The sequence below is a fragment of the Eriocheir sinensis genome, chromosome 49 (assembly GCF_024679095.1).
Source record: "Eriocheir sinensis breed Jianghai 21 chromosome 49, ASM2467909v1, whole genome shotgun sequence".
In the NCBI taxonomy this organism is placed as follows: domain Eukaryota; kingdom Metazoa; phylum Arthropoda; class Malacostraca; order Decapoda; family Varunidae; genus Eriocheir; species Eriocheir sinensis.
This window is the reverse complement of record NC_066557.1, coordinates 6,974,056-6,997,621: the sequence shown is the minus strand read 5'-3', so window position 1 is coordinate 6,997,621 and position 23,566 is coordinate 6,974,056. Positions and strand designations below refer to the sequence as shown.

Genomic DNA, 23,566 nt, shown 5'->3' with positions numbered 1-23,566 from the left:
TATTCATAAAACGCTAATTAAGTGAAGCATGGAACTATTTATAAAAATATTTCACCTAATCCCTCGTGTGCGCCGACGCGCCGACGGGGGGTGGGTGCGAGGCTATACTGGTCTGCGGGCCTCGTTGCCATGACAACCCTCGCCTCGCCTCGCTTTTCGTGCGGCCACAGAAACTCGCCTTGCCGCTCTTGCTCGCTTTCTCGCTCCCTGTGTGGCCGCGGCCATAAGTCAGGTGCTGTGGAAAACTTCACTACGCGGAGAAAAAGCTGTCATCTGCCCCCTCCCACACACACACTTGATATATTTGTTTTATCATCGGACTACTAATTCTTGTTACATTTATGTTTGAAACAAAGCGATAAACAGTTTATATTGTTTTTCGATGAAGTTTCTGAGTTTAACATCAATGTATATCATGTAGCTGTTCAAAACAAGAATGTACGAAATATGAAAGTTTAGAGGGGGTTGCATAGTGGAATTTTCTTTTCTCCCGTGGAATTGAGCATAGTAAACAAAGTCGAGGTTTGGATTTGGATCATACTCGTACGTGGGACACGTGAAAGCAAATATGTAGAGTCATGTTGCAAAATTTTAATATTTTCTAGACATATTCCAACTATACAAATAAATTAGTCTGCATGTGGCAAAGAACTGAATATAAACAAATGTCAGGTGACACAAGAACTTGACTACGATTTCTTAGAAAACTGTTCAAGGCCATTCTTGACAAGCTTTTCAGTGACGCCGTCCTCAACCATCACAGTGTAAACACCAATGGTGTCTAAGTCCCGTTTGTTCCGATGTTCGTCGTCAAAGAAGAGCATTTCATTGAACTCTGCTCCAGACTTGGTCTTGATTCTGAAAATAATCATTACTAGAAAATATGCATGCAGTGGAATCAGGATAAGCTATTGTAATATTATGCAAGTTGTAGACAAATTAAGTATCTACTCTAACTTTCCAGTTACATCAATGGACGGATTGGGCTATGCAGGCAGCGCCACACGCGCCCACGCGCAGAACGGTACTGTTCCTGGTGAACTCGTTTTTTTTTTTTTTTTCTTTTCTGTTTCGGGATTCCGAGATACAAGTTATAGATTGGTGTTAAATGTCAAAACATGGTACGTGCTGGTCGTGGAATTTTTTTTACCCATTACTAGACGGTTTTAAGGTTTGTGTCTGTGTATGGTATATATCATGGTAGAAGAAACACCTCTCTTTACCTTGGTATATATGACTACAGAGTGCCGAATATGCACGGCCCCGTATCTATCTCGTGAGTACCCCCATACTTAACTTGAACTTAAAGTTGGAAGTCACCCATGCCCAGTCTGGCCTATTGCATGATTGGACTGTGGGCGACTAAACCGTCTCCACTGGACTATCCAGTGAGGAGGGTGACTAGACACCCAGCAGGACGAAATACAAGACCTGTCAAAGGACGGATAAGCTTGTTAGTCAACGACCATCTAGTTTTAGGGTGTGGATTCGGACTCAAGCCTTTGCCGTGCACCGGGTCTTCCTAAGCGTCCACACTCTCCCTTCCTTGGTGGATGATCTTCGCTTTGTTTTTATGCGTTTTTGCTTAACCGCAATTCACTCACCTTTCTCCTTCTCTCTCACCGCTTTCACTTTCATTTTCTCTTTCTCGGTGTCTCAGGTGCTTGGGAGCTACTGAACAGGCAGCGAATAGTATCCGCACTCCTCCCTCTCTTCCCGTTTCGTGTCTTAGAGTGACAGTAATAATAATGATGATGATAATAATAATAATAATAATAATAATAATAATAATAATAATAATAATAATAATAATAATAATAATAATTATAATAATAATTATAATAATAGTAATAATAGTAATAATAATAATTAAAGCATCTCTAGTATAATTCAATTAGATGTTAGATGGGTATTATTTCTGAAGGTGTGGTTATTTCGACATCTGGCCTTATATAATAGGTCCTTTACACAAGCAGTGCTGCGGTAGGCAACACCGAAACTGTAAAAAACTTGGTAAACATAGGGCTTAGTGTCCCAGGTCTATTACAACGGTGCACCCAGTTTAGAGCATAATTGGTTTTACAAAATGGTGCGTGAAACCTGAATATGTGAAAATTGGGGCATTTATTTTATGACAAAATGGTAACTGGTTCTGGATTCGTCCAAAAACTTGCCTAAATACCTTTTGGGTAATAAAAAATAAGGGAAACACGTGAAACCTGTGACCTCACCAGGGCCAGACATGGGTCACGGCGATCCTAATAGAGCAGCCCCGGGTCAGTTTGTTGGCCTTCTCTCCCCTCTTCCCCCTTCTCCCATTTTAGCAGAAACTTAACATCTCAAGGAACTTTTTTTTGTGACATTAAGTGAAATCATGGTGACGGACAATGAGAGTGCAGCACGTTAGCGGTGACGTGAGGGGTAGTGATGGCTGAGTGTGTCGCCTGTGCGGTCTTCCACCCCGTCGCTGCAGACAACCCCAGGCCCCTCAGGGACACCAGTCCGCCCATATTGCTGCTGGGACAGGTCTATTCAGGCGCAGCTCAGTGTTGGGGTCTCGTCACTTAGTGGGGCAAAAGGGATGTCACGCTCCCATCCTGTCTCGCTGGCTGCAGGGATTAGCACGTCACCGCTAAGCCAATATTATCTGAGTGACCGCCGACACTGCCCAAAGCAGATACTCAGCAAATTTTGTGTTATTAATATTTTTTTAAGTCCAATTCTGCTGTATTTTACAGAGCTTTCATGCCAGAAAGATTTTTAATGAGGAGAACCTTGCAACGGTCATTAATTTTCTCTCATTTACCATCAAATAAAACAACGAGAATGATCAACTACAATTTTACTAATAATTGTATATTTTATTGTATTGAAGTGTAATTGTTACAAGTCCCAGATAAACACAGGTAATTTACGATAATTGAAAGATTAGTTCAAGTTTCGTGGGCCCAAAAACGTAGTCGGTGGTAACACCTGGTAAGAATGAGGGTTTTCATTTCCACTTTCAATCAAGAATGTTTTGTCCTGTTTACAAACATCAGCTTATTCTTTAGTTGCATGTGATTGATTAAACGTAGCTGAATCCTAGCCTCGAGCGTCACCGGGTGGCATGACTATTTGTCTCCCAGACACTTGGCCAACTGTCTAACCCTCCCTGTTAGAGCAAGGCTCGTAAGTCGATCTCTGGGTACTGCTGGGACCTTCACACACACCACCTCCCTTGCTCAAGGGGTGATAATTACGGCTTCTTATCAGTGATAAAATCCTGGCTTGAGCGGGGCTCGAACCTCCGGTAGAGAACAAGCGGAAAGTTTCACGATTTTAGTATCAGACTGTACCAAGTGCTTTCGCAGGATCATGGAGCATCGCTGGAATGACGTATTATCGAACCAGCGACTACTTCATAAAACTGGATAGAGGCTTGTGGTTCGTGAAGGCCAACTTCAGCTATATGAACACGTGGAAAGCCTCTCGGACGTCAATCCTGCTCAAAGGGTAATTTGAACGAAACAACCCTGAGTGGAAACTAAGGGTATGGGGCAGGTTGATCAACCCTGCTGGAAGGGGCTTGGAATTGGATTGCGTGTAAGCTCGCTCGGATTGGCCGTGTGTGTGTGTAATTCACCACGGCCTGATCACGAGTTGGACTCGCTTTCGTCAACCGGTACCCTCACGACGTGAGCAAGTGTTCATTATTGTCGGTCTCTGGGTACTGCCAGGACCTCACACACCACACACCCCATCCCCCTTGCTCAAGGGGGGACAGTAACCACTCCTAGCCAACGGAAAGAATCCGGCCTGAGCGGGGCTCGAACCGCCGCCGTTTGGCCGTGTAGCCTTGCAGCGCGGCGCTTTAACCGATTGAGCTACCAGAGCGTTTCTTCTTATGTTTGGCCTATGGCGCCGGTAGGCTTTCTTCTGGTGAGCGGACCCAGCCCGTTATGGCGCAGGGAAGTGTTTATAGTGGCGTCTTGTTTGGCTCATGCTGCTCCCCGAAGCTCATCTTTGATCCTCTATTCAAGAGAATCTAGCGTCGGGGTTGACAGATGGGCTTCAGCATTGCATTTTGGTAGTATTATGCCCCATTTACACTGTGCCGACTCTGGGCCACGACAACCCATGAAACTAGGAAGAACGAGGTCTTGGGTGTTGATGTGAAAGGGTCGCGCATGATCTAAAAGAGGTCTGGAAGCGGTCGCCGGATGCTCAGCGGACATCAGAAGAGGAATGTGACGTCGTGAGGGTTAGCGCTAAAAAGTATTCTATGCTACAGCTAGTGTCACACATTCGCGATCCTGTCTCCCGACGCCTCCCGACGTTTGAAAATGTCGCGCTGCAGGACGTACGTTACGACCATAGTAAATAGATCCCCTTAAATGCCGACCATTCCCAACGTCGAAACAGCGCTGTTGAGACGTTGTTGAGATGGGCATCCAACGGTTTATGGTTTATTTGATGGGACTGTTGGATAGGGGAAAAGTTGGCAATGGGACTGGTGGATAAGGGAAGGATTGGTAATGGGACTGGTGGATAGGGGACGGGATGGTAATGGGACTGGTGGAGAGGGGAAGGATTGTTAATGGGACTGGTGGATAAAGGAAGGATTGGTAATGGGACTGGTGGATAGGGGAAAAGTTGGTAATGGGACTGGTGGATAGGGGAAGGATTGGTAATGGGACTGGTGGATAGGGGAAAAGTAGGTAATGGGACTGGTGGATAGGGGAAGGATTGGTAATGGGACTGGTGGAGAGGAGAAGGGTTGGTAATGGGACTGGTGGAGAGGGGAAGGATTGGTAATGGGACTGGTGGATAGGGTAAGGGTTGGTAATGGGACTGGTGGAGGGGGAAGAGTTGGTAATGGGACTGGTGGATAGGGGAAGGATTGGTAATGGGACTGGTGGAGAGGGTAAGGGTTGGTAATGGGACTGGTGGATAGGAGAAGAGTTGGTAATGGGACTGGTGGAGAGGGGAAGGATTGTTAATGGGACTGGTGGATAGGGGAAGGGTTGGTAATGGGACTGGTGGATAGGGGAAGGATTGGTAATGGGACTGGTGGATAGGGGATGGGTTGGTAATGGGACTGGTGGAGAGGGGAGGGGTTGGTAATGAGACTGGTGGATAGGGGACGGGTTGGTAATGGGACTGGTGGAGAGGGGAAGGACTGGTAATGGGACTGGTGGATAGGGGAAGGATTGGTAATGGGACTGGTGGAGAGGGGAAGGATTAGTAATGGGACTGGTGGATAGGGGAAGGATTGGTAATGGGACTGGTGGATAGGGGAAGGGTTGGTAATGGGACTGATGGATAGGGGAAGGATTGGTAATGGGACTGGTGGAGAGGGTAAGGATTGGTAATGGGACTGGTGGATAGGGGAAGGGTTGGTAATGGGACTGGTGGATAGGGGAATGGTTGGTAATGGGACTGGTGGATAGGGGAAGGGTTGGTAATGGGACTGGTGGATAGGGGAAGGGTTGGTAATGGGACTGGTGGATAGGGGAAGTTTTGGTAATGGGACTGGTGGATAGGGGAAGGATTGGTAATGGGACTGGTGGATAGGGGAAGGATTGGTAATGGGACTGGTGGAGAGGGGAAGGGTTGGTAATGGGACTGGTGGACAGGGGAAGGATTGGTAATGGGACTAGTGGAGAGGGGAAGGATTGGTAATGGGACTGGTAGATAGGGGAAGGATTGGTAATGGGACTGGTGGATAGGGGAAGGACTGTTAATGGGACTGGTGGAGAGGGGAAGGATTGGTAACGGGACTGGTGGAGAGGGGAAGGATTGGTAACGGGACTGGTGGATAGGGTAGGGGTTGGTAATGGGACTGGTGGAGAGGGGAAGGGTTGGTAATGGGACTGGTGGATAGGGGAAGGGTTGGTAATGGGACTGGTGGATAGGGGAAGGATTGGTAATGGGACTGGTGGAGAGGGGAAGGGTTGGTAATGGGAGTGGTGGATAGGGGAAGGGTTGGTAATGGGACGGGTGGAGAGGGGAATGATTGGTAATGGGACTGGTGGAGAGGGGAAGGATTGGTAATGGGACTGGTGGAGAGGGGAAGGATTGGTAATGGGACTGGTAGAGAGGGGAAGGATTGGTAATGGGACTGGTGGAGAGGGGAAGGATTGGTAATGGGACTGGTGGAGAGGGGAAGGGTTGGTAATGGGACTGGTGGATAGGGGAAGTATTGGTAACGGGACTGGTGGAAAGGGGAAGGATTGGTAATGGGACTGGTGGAGAGGGGAAGGGTTGGTAATGGGACTGGTGGAGAGGGGAAGGGTTGGTAATGGGACTGGTGGAAAGGGGAAGAATTGGTAATGGGACTGGTGGATAGGGGAAGGATTGGTAAGAGGACTGGTGGATAGGGGAAGGATTGGTAATGGGACTGGTGGATAGGGGAAGGATTGGTAATGGGACTGGTGGATAGGGGAAGGATTGGTAATGGGACTGGTGGATAGGGGAAGGATTGGTAATGGGACTGGTGGATAGGGGAAGGATTGGTAATGGGACTGGTGGATAGGGGAAGGATTGGTAATGGGACTGGTGGATAGGGGAAGGATTGATAACGGGATTGGTTGAGAGGATTGAACAGGATATCCTAAATCCGTGAAATTGAGTTTATTGAATATGTTTTACTCAATTTAGGAATCGTCTAGGACTTACCGTGTCAGACAGGGATGTTTAGGTTAGTCAAGTTAATCAAGTGTATATAGTAACCTCTAACTTCTGAGAAAATCTAAAGTTTAGGGCAGAGAATGCGGTGATTTTTTTTTCAAAGTGCAGCTTCTTAGGCAAAAAATAATTCATACTGATAATTAAGTAATCAAAGAGTATGTTAATCCTCATGCAAACTAATGTTCCTTCATATATCTTATTTTAATTTACAAACACAACTTACCGTTCAAAATGTTTTATCTTACAACCAGGATAGATTTCCTTGTATGTGAAGTACTTGTCCCAGTCAAAGAGCTTGAGAAGCTGATTGGCACCATCAACTTCCCCTGTGCGAGACACAGCAGCCAGTGTAAACCCTTCGCTGTGCAGCCAATGCAGGACTCTTGGCACCTCGCCATAGTGTTTCACCTTCTTGTTGCGCCGGTCCTGTACTTGACCATTTCTGTAAATCAAAAAAAGCAATAATAAAACTTATTTGGATTTGAAACTGTACACCAAGCATTCACCCAACAAAACTTCTTGTCTGCTACCGGTCTGCCATTTGATTACGTTAAATGGCACTTCTAAATTGTCAGGCTGTACAATATATGGATGGAAGGTTATATGTATCCAGGAGTGCCTCAGTGACCGATTTTTCCTTATTCTCCTCATCTGCCATCATTTCGTCAATAGTTAGGTGGTGATCTTGAGTGCCAATGAATGCCCTGATGTCGGTAGTGCTAAATTATTTGATATGTTTTTTTAAATTCCCCAAAAATGATTGGGTTTCAAGGTTAGAAACTCAAAAATAGGTTTTTCAGAGTCGTTTTCTGCTAATTTATTCGATTTTTTACCCTTTCGAGTCGGTTTTTGAGCCCGGTCGCTTGTTAAAAAATATAGCCCTTTCATTTTGCCGTCGATTGATACCAAAAACATTTCTGTAGCCCCAGAAATAAGGGAGTTATGGCGATTTGCACCAAAGCGATTGATTTTCCATAATTCGCGGCTTAATGACAGGGCTGGGGCAAGTTTCTGGTCCATAATGTAGGGTTCACTGATAAAGGACATAAGTATAAACTAAGTATGCTATGAGTGGCTGAGAAAAGGCTAAATATGGAACATAAATGAGACTAGCAAAACAAAACAGCATAACAATCTTCCTTCATCTGTATTTCCCCCTGCCTACGACTTGAACTCTTTCAAGAGGAGGGTATCAGGACATCTCTCCTCCCGTATTTGATCTTGCTTTCGGCCACCTCTTTTGTTTCTTTTTTAGGAGCAACGAGTAGCGGGCTTTTTTTTATTATTGTTTTATTTTTTTGTGTGCCCTTGAGCTGCCTCCTTTGTTGTAAAAAAAAAAAAATACTATGGACATTGGTGTGCTCCTCTCATAACTATGCAATGCTGTTTTTGTTTTTTCACTCAAAAATAATTTTACCGGGTGGTATTGGTTATAAAATACACATACTTGTGACGGCTAACATCCAGTTGTTGGGATTATGTGGTCTGTTAACAGGTGATGGGGCTCAAGTATGAAATATAGCAGTTACAGTTATTAGAGTAAATAACTGGACATGTTTTATCCGGAATATATTTCATAACTTTGGTGTTGAGATGTTCTGCAGAGTCCAACCTAAGACCTATGCTTTAATCCTGGATGGTGTTATTTTTTTGTGTGTGAGTGGTGAAGCTATTTTTATTTTTTTATTTCTAAGTTCTTTGCCAGGAAAAGCCAAGCACTTGCCATCTCCGTGTAAATTATCTAAACCAATGGAAATATCTGAATGTTAGTAACGGTAATATCCACGTACCTCACATTATTAGCCATCTTTACCATCATTCACATTGGGGGAGAAACTAAACTGATTAGTTTTTAGACCTGGGTCATATATGGTGGACTGCCACATCCCATTATGGCCTACAATTTACTTCAACTTGCCGTCACGGGTCACGGACACCAGTGGCCGTACCGAACCAGTGACACTACCCACGTTTGGACACAGGTTGCCGTACCGAACCAAACGAGTTAATTATACTAACGAATATTTTTGGCCTGAACTATCTCCTTTTCGTGGTCATTTTTGGTGTCAGCCACGTTTCTTGAAATTAATCAGAAACCTTGGCCCCACATTCAAAAGCAATCCGAAGATTAAAAACAGCCAATATTTCTTATGATAATATTTATCATACAAAACGTAGAGGCACGCCTGTCTGGATGAGTTAAGCCGCACCACAGCTGAATTTGTTCCCGAATCCAGCCGAATTACGATGCGGCTCAAGTTCGGGAAAGAATTCGAATGAATCGTGGGGTGTTTTGCTGAATGCGGCATAGTTATTTTTTTTAAGTTATGCTATTTTGTGTTTCAGAGCTGTCATGTTGTTATATTTCGTATGACTTTGAGTTTGATTTTGAGTACCTACCCAACTTTTTGAAATGAAAGTAACCTAACGACCTGACTAACATTCAGATATTTCCATTGGTTTAGATAATTTACACGGAGATGGCATGGGCTAGGCTTTTCCTGGCAAAGGACTTAGAAATTAAAAATTAAAAATAGCTTCACCACTCACACAAGAAAAAATAACACCATCCAGGATTAGAGCATATATATAGGTCTTAGGTTGGACTCTGCAGAACATCTCAACACCAAAGTTATGAAATATATTCCGGATAAAACATGTCCAGTTATTTACTCTAATAACTGTAACTGCTTTATTTCATACTTGAGCCCCATCACCTATTAACAGACCACATGATCCCAACAAGCACCAAGAAGTAAAAGTAACAATCAAATACAGAAACTTAAATCCTTCACATTAAAGCAACCTAACAATATTAGGAATTAAATAAAGTAAATAGAGTATTGAGTGAGCTACGTATAGATAATCGTGCAAGGTGTCTGCATCTCTAAATACAACATTAGCACCTTAATCATTATACTTGAAGGACAAAATATATGTACCTTAACTATGCATAATATCAAGGCACAAGATGTAAAAAACTATTTCGAAATTAACATGTTTGCCTTTACACTAATCTAATTTCATAAAATCTATAACCTATGGCTGCTAAGTTAATAACCTGTCACTTAGTTGCCTTTACTGGTTACAACGGGTCACTCATCTTGTCAGACCAGCTTTGATAACACGGATACTGCGAAGGCACGAATAGAAAAACATGGTGACCACTCTCGCATATATACTTATGACCATTTAATACTATCACTAAAAGGCACAGAATGTTTAATGTAACAGTAAAGCTAAACCTGAGTAAGTGAAAGTAAATAAAATGTTCTACTGTTGAAAAAGTGTTTGTTATCTATGTGACTGAACAAACTATCTCTTGCTGGACTGCTCCCGTAAGATACTATTTTTCAAGCACTTGATAATTATACATATTGACATTACTCAAGGATCAACTTACCTATCCTTATGGAAAGGTGGATCAACGTGTGTGTCCACCCAAAAAGGCCACAATGTGTAATCTGTCAAAAGAAGAGTATGATATATACAATCAAATACACACACACACACACACACACACACACACACACACACACACACACACACACACACACACACACACAAAAAAAAAAAAAAAAAAAAAAAATCCGGATTCTGTGACTAGCGGACAGTTTCTTCATGAGCCGCAAAGTCTGTGTTGACAAAGGAAAGAAATGAGCTGTTTGGCAAGTCACCTGCAAGGCTCAGGAGTAAGGCTGCTCGTACTCGGGTTATATACCTTTTGGCGGCAAGTGGCATCCATCACAAAAAAGGGGTATATACCCTTTCTTAAATACACCCTCCACAAATGCCCAGCATCAAAGGCGTATAGGTGCAGGTAAATAAGCCGTTGATAAGGCCAAAAAGAGAGCATTGATTGATCAATATTTCTTGGCGCGGCAACAGCACTGGTCATATGGCGCCGGATACGATTTACCATATGCAACAAAAAATCAGTTCAAAACATAACATTTAGCATTTCATTAGAGCAAATAAAAACTAAGTAGAAACAAATAAAAGTAAGGATTGACTAGAACATGCTCAAAGTATGTGGATCAATCCAACCCTCTCAACAAAGAGCAGTACCTTATGTCCCGGGGACTGACACTCACTCCCCAGCATCAGGGCGAGATGGAAAACTCCATCTGTGAGGGCAACTACCACCTGGACGAGGCGAACGACCACACACTCGCTGCTCGTCCGCATCAAGCCGTTCGACGCCTCGGATGAACAAACCACCGAGGCCTCTTAACCCGCAGTGGGAGGCGACTTGGTGGGTGGCCAGAGCATTCCTCGTCCTGAACTTTTTTTTTTTTTTTTACACATGGCCTATAGCGCCAGTAGGGTATTGCATAGGGGCCTGATGTTCGGCCCGAGCCCGTCATGGCGCAGTCAATTGTTTATAGTGGCGCCTACACTGGCTCCAGCTCTGCTCTCTTTCGGGTTTCATCGGAACCGTGGGCTTGTTCTGGGTGCCCTTACCTCTCTCCTCTCCACGCCCGGACTCCCGTTACTGCCGTGACCCTGACGCCCCTTCTCCTCCTGCGCCTCCCTCGTCCACCACGTCTACACCACTTCAAGGACGAAGCTGTGCTGCCTCGTCACTGCCACTCCGAGGACGGGACGCAAGAAGAGGAAGAAGCCGTGCAAAGGATCATCGCTGAGTCCGGCGTGCTGAAGCTTTCCCGTTGGAGACTTCCAGTTTTGTGAGGCTGTTTGGGGTTGTTTACTTTCTATAAATTGGTGTCTAACCATTTATCTTTTTTTGTGTTCATACCTTCCAATTGCAGCACCCAACTTGGAACCTTGACACCATCCCTACCACAGCATCAGGAAAGGCACTGCTCGCGTCGGTCCCCCAGAATGGGGCACTCGACCAGCAAGTGCCGAACAGTCAGAGGGACCAAACAGTCATCGCAGTAAGGCTGTACTCCCCAGGACATGAGGAAACCATGTGTTAAACTTGTATGGCCAGTCCTCAGACGGGTTAACGCTATCTCACTGCGGCGGCGCGTATGTTATCGTATGACGTACCAGGGTCGCAGAGCCTCACCCATCTAATGAGGGCCGGCTATCTGGGCCTTCAAACTCTCCTGCCAAACGTCTGCAGTGCAGACTAGATGACAGGAATGAGATTGAAATAAGAAATAAGGGATGAGGCTGGAGCCAAGGCAGCTCTGTTGAATGATGTTGAGTGTTATTATTTATTTGGTTTCAGGACACCTCGGTAGGGGGACCTTCCCGCACCTACAGCACTCTTGTTTTGCTTGTTAGTGCAAATGGGAGATGGGAAGGATTTAAAGGGTGTGCAAAAAAATAACATACAACTGCAGATATGTAATTAGGTCTGGTAACAATCCAATCTTACCGTCATAATGTAATTCATTAAGTAAAAAAGTAAAAAAAATGTTAGTCAGTGCTTTATGTATCCTATCTAAAAGGTTACGACTTAGTTATTACTTTGTACCTTTTCCTCGGTTAACCCAACTACTAGTAAGTTTGTAGTAACACTGTGTAAAATATCTAAAACAAAATACTGCTGTAAATCACCCGTAACTTACCTAGATCAAAGCCGATCACTTTGGGTCTGGTCATTTTACTCATGACTGCTTGCTTTTTTATTGATTGGGCAGCACAAGTAATCAGCCACACACTTAACCCCAAATCACAGGACAGCTGAAAGAAAAATATGTAATTGAGAATGATACAAAAATAACATTACCTATCACCATATTTACCTAAGTATTATTGAAAATATTTTAAGACAAGTTTGTGGTTTACTTCATTTTGGTTTGGTCACGTAAATATGGCATACGAAACTTTGAATTATCATCATAATCAGACTGTCCATTATTTTTGCCCTTGGATGTAATTTCTACCGTGTGTGTGTGATAATCCCCTACCCCCCTTGAAAGAGTTCAAGTCAAAGCCAGGAGGAAATATAGATGGAGAGGTGTCGATAATCCCCTAGTCCCCCTTTGAAAGAGACCAAGACATAGCCAGGAGGAAATTCCACATTTTACCAGCGAATGGGATGATAAAATGAAGATGCTATTTAACTCTTGCATAAAGATTTGGAAAGCATAGGGATGAGCTAGAGTAGAACTTTGTGTGCAGCGTAACTGCGAGAGGAGTGGAGGCATACAGCTAGCAAGTTCAGAAGAGCAGTTAGCATGATAATATCGATTGAAGATAGTCAACATTGCGGCGGATTTTAATAGGTTGAAGACTGTCAGTAAGAGGAGTGAAGTTGATCATACGAAGAGCCTCTGTTCAAAAGAGCTGTGTGTGAGTGTGTGTGTGTGTGTGTGTGTAAACACACACACACACACACACACACACACACACAGAGAGAGAGAGAGAGAGAGAGAGAGAGAGAGAGAGAGAGAGAATTTGGTGGGAGCGAGGGAGAGTAGAAGGGCGGATATATATTATAAGGATAGCTCACTGAAACGTCATCGATAACGTCATGACTGCGATACGTCATCTGGTTCACTCTCACCCTGCTCTCACGGTATAAAATGTACTAGAAAACCCTTATTTATTCATATTCATGGTCAGATTTTGCGCTTTTTTGATTGCTAAGGATATGCAATCAAATTAGGCAGCTGTTGAGTTGGCAAACAGTACACAGCAACATAATTATTTGAGAAATATGTTAGAAAAAAGGTACCGAGAAACACTGCTGTCCACCACACATCGACGCTTACGTTCTTTCAAATTTCCCCAACACCCACCCTCTACAACTTTACAGGGGTAACCAATCCTGTCATCAATATCGTTATAGATAATATAGAAGTTGGTATAGTCTTTGTGTATTCTTACATATACATTGATCCCTTTATACATTATTTATATTAACCATTTGATATAATTTTCCTGATCCAACAGTAATACTTCAATTAATATATATCTATGTTAGCTATTTTGATGACAGGATTAGTTACCCCTGCAAAGTTGCAGAAAACGAACGTTAACGAAAATTGAGAAAAAGCAAGCACCGATACATGGCAGACAGCAACATTTCCCAGCAACTCCCATATAAAATATTTCTCAAATATCTCCACCACTGCACACCGCTGGCCAACTCAACAACTGCCCAATTCAACCACATATCCCCAGCAACCAAAAAAGCGCAAAATCTGACTATGAATTAGTGACAAGATCAATAAGTAATGGCCCCCAATACACTTTATATGGAGAGAGTGAACCAGATTGCATACGCGGTACATTGTGGGTAAAAGAAATGCTTAGTAAGCTATCCTTATTATATAGGTTGAGCCACTGTAGCACCCATATATAGCACAAAACACCATTTTCACTGAGCACGCTGCGGTGAGAAGTTGAGAACACAGTGAAGTGAACCAGTTTCTCGCCCAGCACCATTTGTGTACATGTGTGACAGTCACCCGCGGTGCATTGTGGGTAAAACAAATGCTTAGTGAGCTATCCTTATAGTATATAATCCTTGGGTGGAGCGGATTGTAGGTGTGTGTCAGGTGGGACTGATGGGGTTGCCTGCTCGATCAGGTTTTTTTTATACCCTGTGCTACGTCACTTGGATCTCGGGGAGGAGCCTCGGGAGGATGCGCAGAATGGGACGAATTTATTTATTTATCTTCCAGCCCTGCATACCTTCACTACCTGGAAATTCCAGCCTGATATAATCCTGGGGGCTGCGTGCTTCGCCGTCATTGAGGGCCCCAATGCTGCCTCAACACCCCCCACGCCAACCAATTTATCTCTTCCCATACTCTCACTGCCCTCCAACTACTCTATTTTTTTTTTTCTTTACTCCATTTTTTTTTTTTGTTCATTTAAATGTTTTGAGGCATCATTTGTTGTGCAATAATAATAATAACCATTATATGACCGTGTCAATCTTGACCCCTCATTAGGTTACATATTGGTATACTGTACATATTGAATTTATGGTTTAGCACAGGTTCACTCAAGTTTGACATATAACATGATGCTTGATGTATCAAAATCTTTTATACAAAGGCTTTCAAATTAAATAGAAAACACCAAATAAGATACAGGATAAAAAAAAAAAAAAAATTCTGAGAACGTTTTACATGGAAAATAAACAGACAGTAAGATAATAAAATAACAGCAGAAAATGTATATATTCTATAGTATTGAGTACCACTCATAGGATGGCAGCTGTTTGTAGGGCCATCATGACAAGGCCATCATGGTCTGAGACTGTCTTGACTATATATTTAATTCATTGCACAAATGATATCTCAAAATACTCAAATGAACTTAAAAACTATAAAATGGAAAAAAAAAAAAAATAGGAAGCAGCACTGAAAGAAATATTTACCCACCTCTAAACACACACCACATGCTGTGCTTCACAATACACACAATCCTTGCATGGCTGTCCTTGGGGAGTAGACAAGTGTACCTCCAGTGGGTGTCCTTGCACATCAGCATCATGGCAACACTGGTGGACCAAGCAGCTAACCTGGCCCACTCCCATCCCCAGTCAACAGACAGGCCTCCAGAACACAGTGACTTACTGACACACCTAAGACAGATCTCTACAAAATACTGGAACAGCAGACTGACAGATGACCCAAGGCATATCGAACTAAGATGGTAGACACTCGCCCACCCAGCACTGACGAACTTACTCCTCCAGCTGTCCCCTGGCCTAAGCCATCAATGCCTCAATGCCCACCTACACTGGCTCAACATAGTCCAGGACCCACACTGCCCATGGTGTCCTATCCAGCATGACACACCATAACACTTTCTACTTCAAAGCAAAAAAAATCCACTCCTGCACTATCCTTAAAGCATCCTTAAGTAAGCTCAAGATCCATTGACCAACTCTAGGGCTGTGGTTCTCAAACTAGGGATCGTGACCCCTCTAACTCCTAGAGGGGTCTCAAGTCTAGACGTAGCGAGATGCTTGTGGGGGGGTTGCAAGACTTCTAGAATGTGAAAATACAATTTGAAATTATAATTTAATCATGAGGAATGCAGTACAGCAATTGAGAATATGTGCAATGGAAATGAGTTATATAAGAGGTGCATGTGGTGTTATAGGATGGGATGGAAAAAGTAATGAAAGAATGTATGAGTAGTTTGATATAGGTGTGACAGTGGAGGGATTGGATTGTTGAATGGTCGAATGGGTGAAGCATGGTGCACTGAGATGGTTTGGACACGTAATGGGAATGAATGAGAATGAACTTGTGAAGAGAGAGTATGGGGAAGGATTTAAGGGAGGGGGTGTCAGGGGAAGGACCACCTGTGAAGTGGATCAATAGGGTGAGCAAGTATTGGAGCAAGAGAGTTGGAAGCAGCAGGATTGAGTATGCTCTGAGGGAGTGCCAAAACAGGGAGAAATGGAGACACTTCAGCCACAGCCACCCTTTAGAGGGAACAGGGTGTCGGAGATATAGATGTAGATAGAAAACAATACAATGACTATACTTGCCTTAGAGTTCCTTGACTCCTACACCCAGAGAGATAGCTAACAATAAAAATACAGCTACAGTATAACTTGAGACCAAGGATTTATCATGCATCCCCCCCTCCCATTCCCATCAAGCCCTCACCATGACTCACACGTCCAGGATAATCTACGGCTGCAATGAATGTACTGCCTCCTTTAGATTTGACCACTCTGAGTCTGAGACCAATCATGTCTTAGTACATTGAAAGAGATGCTGAATGCTATGCCTGATCATGGCAAGGATTTTAACATTAGTTCAGTAAGAATAGTCAAGTAGTAGTGGTGAATGGGGATCACTCTGATAGGAATAGGGCTTGGTTGCTAGGTGGCAATGAAATATAAAGAATGATAGAGTATAAGTATCTAGGTATGTGGTTGGCTAAGAAAGGGTATGAGAGAACTAAGCACCAAAGAATGGCCAGAGGAAACCAGTAAGTAGGCAGGCTAGGTAGTGTGGCATGATGAAGGGCAAGTAAGTATTAAGTGTATTGTAAATATTGAGAATTTCAACCTCAACTGTAATTTATTTAAAAGCAGACCTTAAAAGTACATCTTTACATATCCGGTGCCTGATATGGAGGTGGTCTACCTTCTGTTCTGGGCTTTTTTTGTCCTCCAGACTATCTTCTGCACCTTTGAAGCACATTGCAAGGGATGACATGGTACATGGTGTTATGTAATAGTGATTAAGTTAGGTGATATGTATCTTGCCAAGTAATTCCTCACTACTAACAGCTGTGTCTGTAACTAACAAACTTTGTAGGTTTGAATAATATACAATTAAGACTGTTAAAAGTAAATTTTTATTTTTTCATTAATTCCAATTCCTGTTTTGATGGATCAAAGTAGTAGAATTTCTAATTACTTTAATAGTTATAGCTTCTTGCCTTTACAAAACATTGTTTATTTACATCCTGACATGAACTAAGTTTAAATATTTGGCAAACAGCATGATAAAGAAAAACATGTTATTGAAATGATCATACAAATCCACCTCCACAGTGTAGTGGTTAGCTTCCCTAACTACAAATAAAATCCTGGACTGGGAAGTTGGTGTGCAGCCCACCCAGTTGTTCATCCTTCATTTCGAGATGGTAGATAAATGGGTGCCTGGGGAAGGTAACCTCTCTCTCTCTCTCATACCTGAAACACTCAAGTAACATGTGCTCTATTGTCTCATCAACCCCCTCTTCACACACACAGGATACCTTGCTTCCCCCACTGACTCACATAAATATCCCACTGTTCACCTCCAGAGATTTAGTCCTTGCTTAGAAAGACAAAACACTCTACAGGCTACCATTGTAAAAACTTCACACTTGGGTTTGGTCTTCCACTTACACCACTCCAGGGAACTCTTCCTCCACACACTCTGACTTTGTTTAGCTGTAACATCAACTCTGAGGATGTGAAGCCCTCCAGCCCACACTTTTCCCTCATACTAACTTCTTCCACTAAATAATAGATTTGTTCCACTTAGTTCCCTGACATGTCCACTCATCTCCTACAAGCCCACCTAGTCCCATTCACCTTTTCCAGACTCACTTTATACTTCAACACTGCCTTTCCTATTCATCAAAAGCATTCCATCCTATCTCTCCTCTAACTACATCTTTCTTTTCTTCAACAGTATTTTTAGAGGGTTAACACAAGGTAACTCTGTAGGGGTTAGTTTGTGACCGTTGGTGGCATGTTTATATCTGTAAAGTAAATTTTCTCTAATGTCCAGCTAAGATTTTGCATCAAAGCTTCACTGTTTACTCCATATATATATAATTCAAATAAATAAAGCTTATAGGGAGAAGAAAAATAGCTTTCATCACAGACAGCTTATACATCCCGAAGCTGAGATCATGTTCATGGTATATGGCTTATTTTGCTATATTTCTTGTTCTGTGCTTAATGATGGTGACTCAAAATTTTCCTTATTTAATATATTAATTAATTAATTATATTAATTAGTTTGACAACACACATTTGTAGTAAAGATTTTTTTTCCAGTTGATCAAGTGAAATTATGTGAAATTACATCAGCCAGTGAATCTGGCAGCTTTTTAGGAGTTTGTAGAGCTCCAAATTGCCCAAATATGTTTTGGAAAAGGAAAGGGGACCATCAGGGCTGCAACAGCCACCATGGTATTCCACTGCTCAGTGTGCCAGGCACCTATTACTAATACAGATTTGCAGCCAAGTGCTGAAGCTGTAATGATCTGAGCAGTCTGGGTTGAAGCCTGGTAATTCGACAAGTGACTGTATCCTAGCGCTTTGTGTGCTGGTGGAGCATCGACTTGAGTTTCAACAAGGGATACTTGCAGACTATGTCAATTTCAAAAAGGCATTTGATTCAGTGCATCACAAGGCACTCTGGGATTTTCTGCAACTCCGTGGGATTCCTGGAAGGACTATTGGCTTCCTGACTAGCCTGTATTCTGGGACTGAGAATGCTGTGAAGTGTGGGGGCGACTTGTTCAGCTTTCCTGTGAGGCAGGGGTGTGTCCTTGCCCCATTGCTTTTCAACACTTATATAGACTGGGTACCAGGCAGTGTTATGGACCAGAGTTATTGTGGAGCATCTATAGGCAATACCAAAGTCAATGACCTTGCTTTTGCTGCTGATGTAGTAATCCTTGTGGAGTCGCTGGAGGCTCTAGTGATGGCTCTTGAGGCACTGCACGAGGAGGCCCTTGGGACTCAGGTTGCCTGGGCCAAGACCAAGGTGCAGGTATTTGGAGGTTTGCTGGATGAAACAGTACAGTCTGTTCATGTGTGTGGCAAGGACATTGAGATCTCTAAAAATTTCACATATCTTGGTAGTGTACTTCGGAACAGTGGGTCTTATGGTGGATTGGATTAGCCCTAAAGGGTCTAACATGCTCCACTATCTCGTTAAACATGGTCTCAGTGATGCGGATGAAGTTCTGGTAGAGCAGAGGGTCCTCGTCAGCCAGCTCACGCATCCGGTTTTGATAGTGGCCTTTGGTGGCTTGTGTCAGGTATCCATGTACCCAAGTACTTCAGGCTTTCCTTTTCTTCCTTTTCTATATCAGCTGTGCAACATATTGGAGGGTTATTATGTGCAATCTCTCAAAGGCCACTATAGCTGCCACTAGCTGAGGATTCTTCACAATGTCACTGTCGATAAAGTCAATGAGGTGTTGCTACTGCAGGGGTAGATTGGTTAGTGTGCAAGCAGGTGGACCCACCCCTCATTCATATCCCTGTGGAGACACCCAGCAGGTGGTCACAATTAATTGTAGCACACCGTTGCGAAGTCAAACTGGAAATGAGAGCCAGTCGAGCAGCATTCTTTATCCATTGCAATAATCGTGCGTACGTCGCAGGCGCTCACAATGTGCTTACGATGAATCCCTGCACGAGTTTGCAATAATTGCAGTAAGCTGCGCTACGCACTCGATCTTTCCTCGCTTCACCTGCAATGACTGCAAAGGTCTATGACTAAGCGAGCGGAGATTGAGCGAGATCTTTCTTGTCACAACAAATCGCGCTTCTCAGGTGGCGACCGAGCTGAGACTCCAACATTTTCGGTATCGCAGTTAGTCACAGAGGCAAAATCGCAGATATGTGATCCCAGTATAAGAGACAATACTGAGTGGAGGAGGCCAAGGGGACGTCCAGTGTTCATTGCTTGAGCAAGTCAATAGATCCTGCCAAGAGGTACTCAAGATGAGAAGAGGGCCTGCATGGAGACTTGCTCAGAGGGACCCCAGGGGCTTGGCGTCATAGGGTGGGCGAGGCAGTATGCCCCCAAGAGTATGCCACCATTGACTGATTGATATCTCCTTTCCAACCTTACAAAATATCTTCTATTACCATAATAATCTTTTTAAAGGTGAGGTTCAGGCCACACACGATAGCTGTGCATGGCCTAAGTGCTCATCTCTGTTCCATTTGCCCTTGAGGCTGTGGTGGGTTAGAACTATGAACCCATTGCCCAGGAACACTAGGCCACTGTGACATCCAGGTTACCACAGTTTACCTTCCCCAGGTATTCCCAGGTATCTATTTACTGACCAGCTCAAAAAGGAGGATGAACAAGTGGCTGACCTGAATGCTAACTGCCCAGGCCAGGATTTGAGCCCAGGAATGCATATTCAGAGCACAGTAACCATTGCACTAAAGAGGCATATATAAATATCTTTTATTAACCTTCAAACATTATGAAAACGGGTTACTTTGATGGAAATGCTACATTCAGTTTCTAGTGGAAAATAAACAAAAATATGAAATTCTCCACCTGCTCAGACAGTCACAGCTCACAAGTGAGTCTCCTCACCTGGCCACCTTACTGACAATGCATGCCACTCACAGCAGATTATGCAAGCAAAACACATTATCCAATGAAATTAATATCTTGCTCATCACATGATTGTCTTAAGTCAATGACATTCAAGCATTTTGAGGTCTGCAAACCACAGTCTGCTCTCAGTTTGAACTTTGAAGTGCCATACAAATGGTGGAGACATGTTCTTCCCAGTGATACAGAATCTCCTTTATACCAGGACAAAGGAGCTCTGGAAAATTTAAACAACACAATTCTTCCCTTGGCTCTTGTGTGTCCTAACTGTGGGGCAAAATGCCAATCTAGGCCAGTAATAAGACCTTTTTCCTGCAAGTACATCTGGAGTGACATACAGGCAGGGAAAGGCAAGTAGGAACTATAGTGACATGCTTCAGGATAATATTGGCAGCGGGGCACATGTACAGGTTAGTTAGGATCCAAACGTGACGAAATGTAGATACACGGGGTTGAGAGGGGTGAAACCCTCCATTTGGAGGTTAACATATATTCTTTTCACTTGTCTTCTCATGACCCTAAAGGGAGTCATGGGGGGGTAAAGCCCCATGTTGGTAAGAGGCTAGATTTAATTTAGTTAGGTTAGATCTGATTAGGTTTTAGTTAGTTTGGTTATCATCATCATCATCATTTTGTTTAACGTCCGTTTTCACTCTTCCTGAGTGGTTGGACGTCTCCTTCATTCTACTCTGTCCTCTGCCCGATGCTCATCCAATCCCATCAATGCCAAGTCTTCCTGTATACACTGTCTCCGCATTTTCCTAGGTCTACCAACCGGTCTCCTTCCTTCTACCTCTAATCTCTCCAAAACTCCCAGCACTGTATCCTCCCCTGCTCTCTTTACATGTCAAAACCATTGGAGTCTTTCCCTTCTGAGCACAGTTTCCAGGTCCTCTACTCCACATCTGTTAGTTACATCTGCACTGGACACCCTATCTTGCCACCTGATCCCTGCCATATACCGTCCCGCCATATACCGTACCTTACCATTCTGCGATCACTTGCTCTCAATATCTCCATCAATTTTTCAGTTAGTTTGGTTAGATTTATCAAATTTAATTATTAATGATAAATACATGTGATACACTTCCCACACCAATGCTTTATGCTGTGGCATTGTCACTGGTTGTCAGCTGTCAGGATAGCTGCTTAATCCTGGCGGTATCAATATTATCATCATTAGACTCCACAAAAAAAATTTAAGGTGATTTTTAAAGGAATATAGAGATGGGGTTAGCCTTCTCCACTGCCACTGACAATAATTGAACAACGTGAAGTGTAAAACACATATTTATCATAATTAAATTAAACTCAACAAATCTAACTTACCTAAATCTAACAATCTAACCTAACCTAACCCCACTGCTGCTAATATACGATGTGCATAATAGACTGCTTGCAAACTTTATACATCAATATTTGAGATTGCTTTTTTCCAGAAGCTGTTAGTTACTGCGCCAATTTCAGAGAAAAAAATATAGTGTACATGAAGTCAGTATTAATCTCATGCATGATGGCTGCCTTTTAATCATCATTAGCCATTTTATTATGTTTTACATTAATCTTGTATATTGCTGACATATCTGGAGGGTGAGATAGGAGCTGCTAAAAACTAGTGATTTATGGGGGAAATAAAGGTCAGATTCATTGTAAACAAATCCAAAACTGGTAAATATGGAGATTCACTACGCGCCTCCAATATTGCCCCCCCGAGAATGGTAACCTTTCCAAGGTCTCACATACTGTTGTACTTCTCTAGTTTTACCGGCGCATCATACGTGGGGGGGGGGGGGTTACAGGGGGGGGCTGTGCCCCTCCTGGTTAGGAGCAGGGTCAAAGGGGGCGAAGCCCCCCATTAGAGGTTAGGTTATGTAAAGTTCAGCTGGAGTAGTTTAAATATGCTCTCCCACCCAAAAAAAAACAATTTCCCATGGGTCCCCCAAGTTTGTTAGGGGAAGGGGATTAGGCCTTTTTCTTTACTTTTAAATACTTGTGCCTACATATTATGGTTGAGGGACATGTATTTCGTCCCTTAACTCTAGTATGGAGGCGTAATATCGTATTTTGGAGGCGCGGAGTCAGTCTCCACAATTACCCAAATACCAACACAAGATAATAGTTTCGTCTAAAAAATATATTGTAGTTTTATGCACTGGGAGTTAGATGTTGATCGGCATGAAATGCATCTGAAATACTTGAATTTGCCGGGGGGGGTCCCCCGTCCAGTGGTTAAAACATGTTCCCCTGCCGTGGTGAGTGGAGTGCAGGGAGGAAAGCCACCCCCCAGGACCAGCAGACAGCGTGCCTCGGGGCGATTCACCTGTTGGTTTGGTTTCAAGAGATAAGTTCTCCATGATTTCACATTCGAGTTGTCCAGATCTCTTCTTCTTCTTGGGTGTTTGATGGGGCTCTAGAGGCTGTGGGGCCACAGCCTCAAGAGCCCCTTCAGTGATAGTTGGTATCAGGTTTTTTGTTTGTTATTCTGTCACCAGAGTGGCGTTAGATCCTGTCGAGTTGCCCAGACTTCTGCAGGAAGGTTCAGAACTCCTTGCATGCCAGACACCGTCCCCAACAAAAAAATATAATAATAATAAGCGATGTGTCAAAAACAGCTGTTATATTAATACATACGAAGTGAGCAGCAGAGCAAGTCAGTGTAGAGGAAGGACTCAGCAGGGGAGTGGTGCAGCCACTCTTGAAGACCGGGACACCTGCAACAGCTGCTGGAGGTCAACACGGATATGTTCAGTATTGTTTACCACCAGTTTATGGCCGCTTAACGTCAGTATAAAGGGCCGATTTCTTACACGATGTGTTCAGATACTACTAACATTAAACCTTGCGTTAGTAAAAATTCAGACAGTCTTAAAAGTGATATTTCAAACGAGAATGCAGATTAGTCACAGTTTTAGAGAGCTGGCCAGAAGACGCACGGCCCGGGTGTCGCCACCGCGCCAAGCTGGCGGCCATCTTACTGGGGCCAAACACGACGACTCGACGAGCACACACACACACACACACACACGTACAGCATTTCTTCTGTGCTGTGCGTGAATGGAGAATGGATAATGTCCGGTTGTTGAGCTTGGCTTGTACTAGCCGTGTCAGGCTGAGTGGTGCTGTCC

The 23,566-nt window shown here is 43.4% G+C and overlaps 1 protein-coding gene across 3 annotated transcripts; it reads right to left on the bottom strand.

Moving 5' to 3' along the window:
- Window positions 1-576: 576 nt before the first annotated feature.
- Window positions 577-23,312, bottom strand: LOC126981778 (magnesium-dependent phosphatase 1-like). Of its 3 annotated transcripts, none has more exons than XM_050833319.1 (5): window positions 23,073-23,312; window positions 12,216-12,330; window positions 10,076-10,136; window positions 6,896-7,114; window positions 577-858 (listed from the first exon to the last, which is right to left on the bottom strand). In XM_050833319.1, exons 2-5 carry the CDS (start codon window positions 12,256-12,258, stop codon window positions 690-692), a joined length of 492 nt encoding a protein of 163 aa, XP_050689276.1. In that variant the 5' UTR covers window positions 12,259-12,330; window positions 23,073-23,312; the 3' UTR covers window positions 577-689. The 3 variants fall into 3 exon arrangements, with proteins under 3 accessions (XP_050689276.1, XP_050689277.1, XP_050689278.1); XM_050833320.1 differs by lacking the exon at window positions 23,073-23,312 and adding an exon at window positions 22,762-22,966; XM_050833321.1 differs by lacking the exon at window positions 23,073-23,312 and adding an exon at window positions 22,570-22,753 and having other exon boundaries at window positions 12,216-12,331.
- Between the last annotated feature and the right edge of the window lie 254 nt (window positions 23,313-23,566).

Coding starts and splice junctions, on each gene's coding strand:
- LOC126981778 (XM_050833319.1), bottom strand. CDS start 12,258: ATGAGTAAAATGACCAGACCCAAAGTGATCGGCTTTGATCTAG. Junction 7,115..10,075: donor CCACCTTTCCATAAGGATAG/GTAAGTTGATCC, acceptor TTTGATTTACAG/AAATGGTCAAGTACAGGACC. Junction 859..6,895: donor AAGATAAAACATTTTGAACG/GTAAGTTGTGTT, acceptor GATTATTTTCAG/AATCAAGACCAAGTCTGGAG.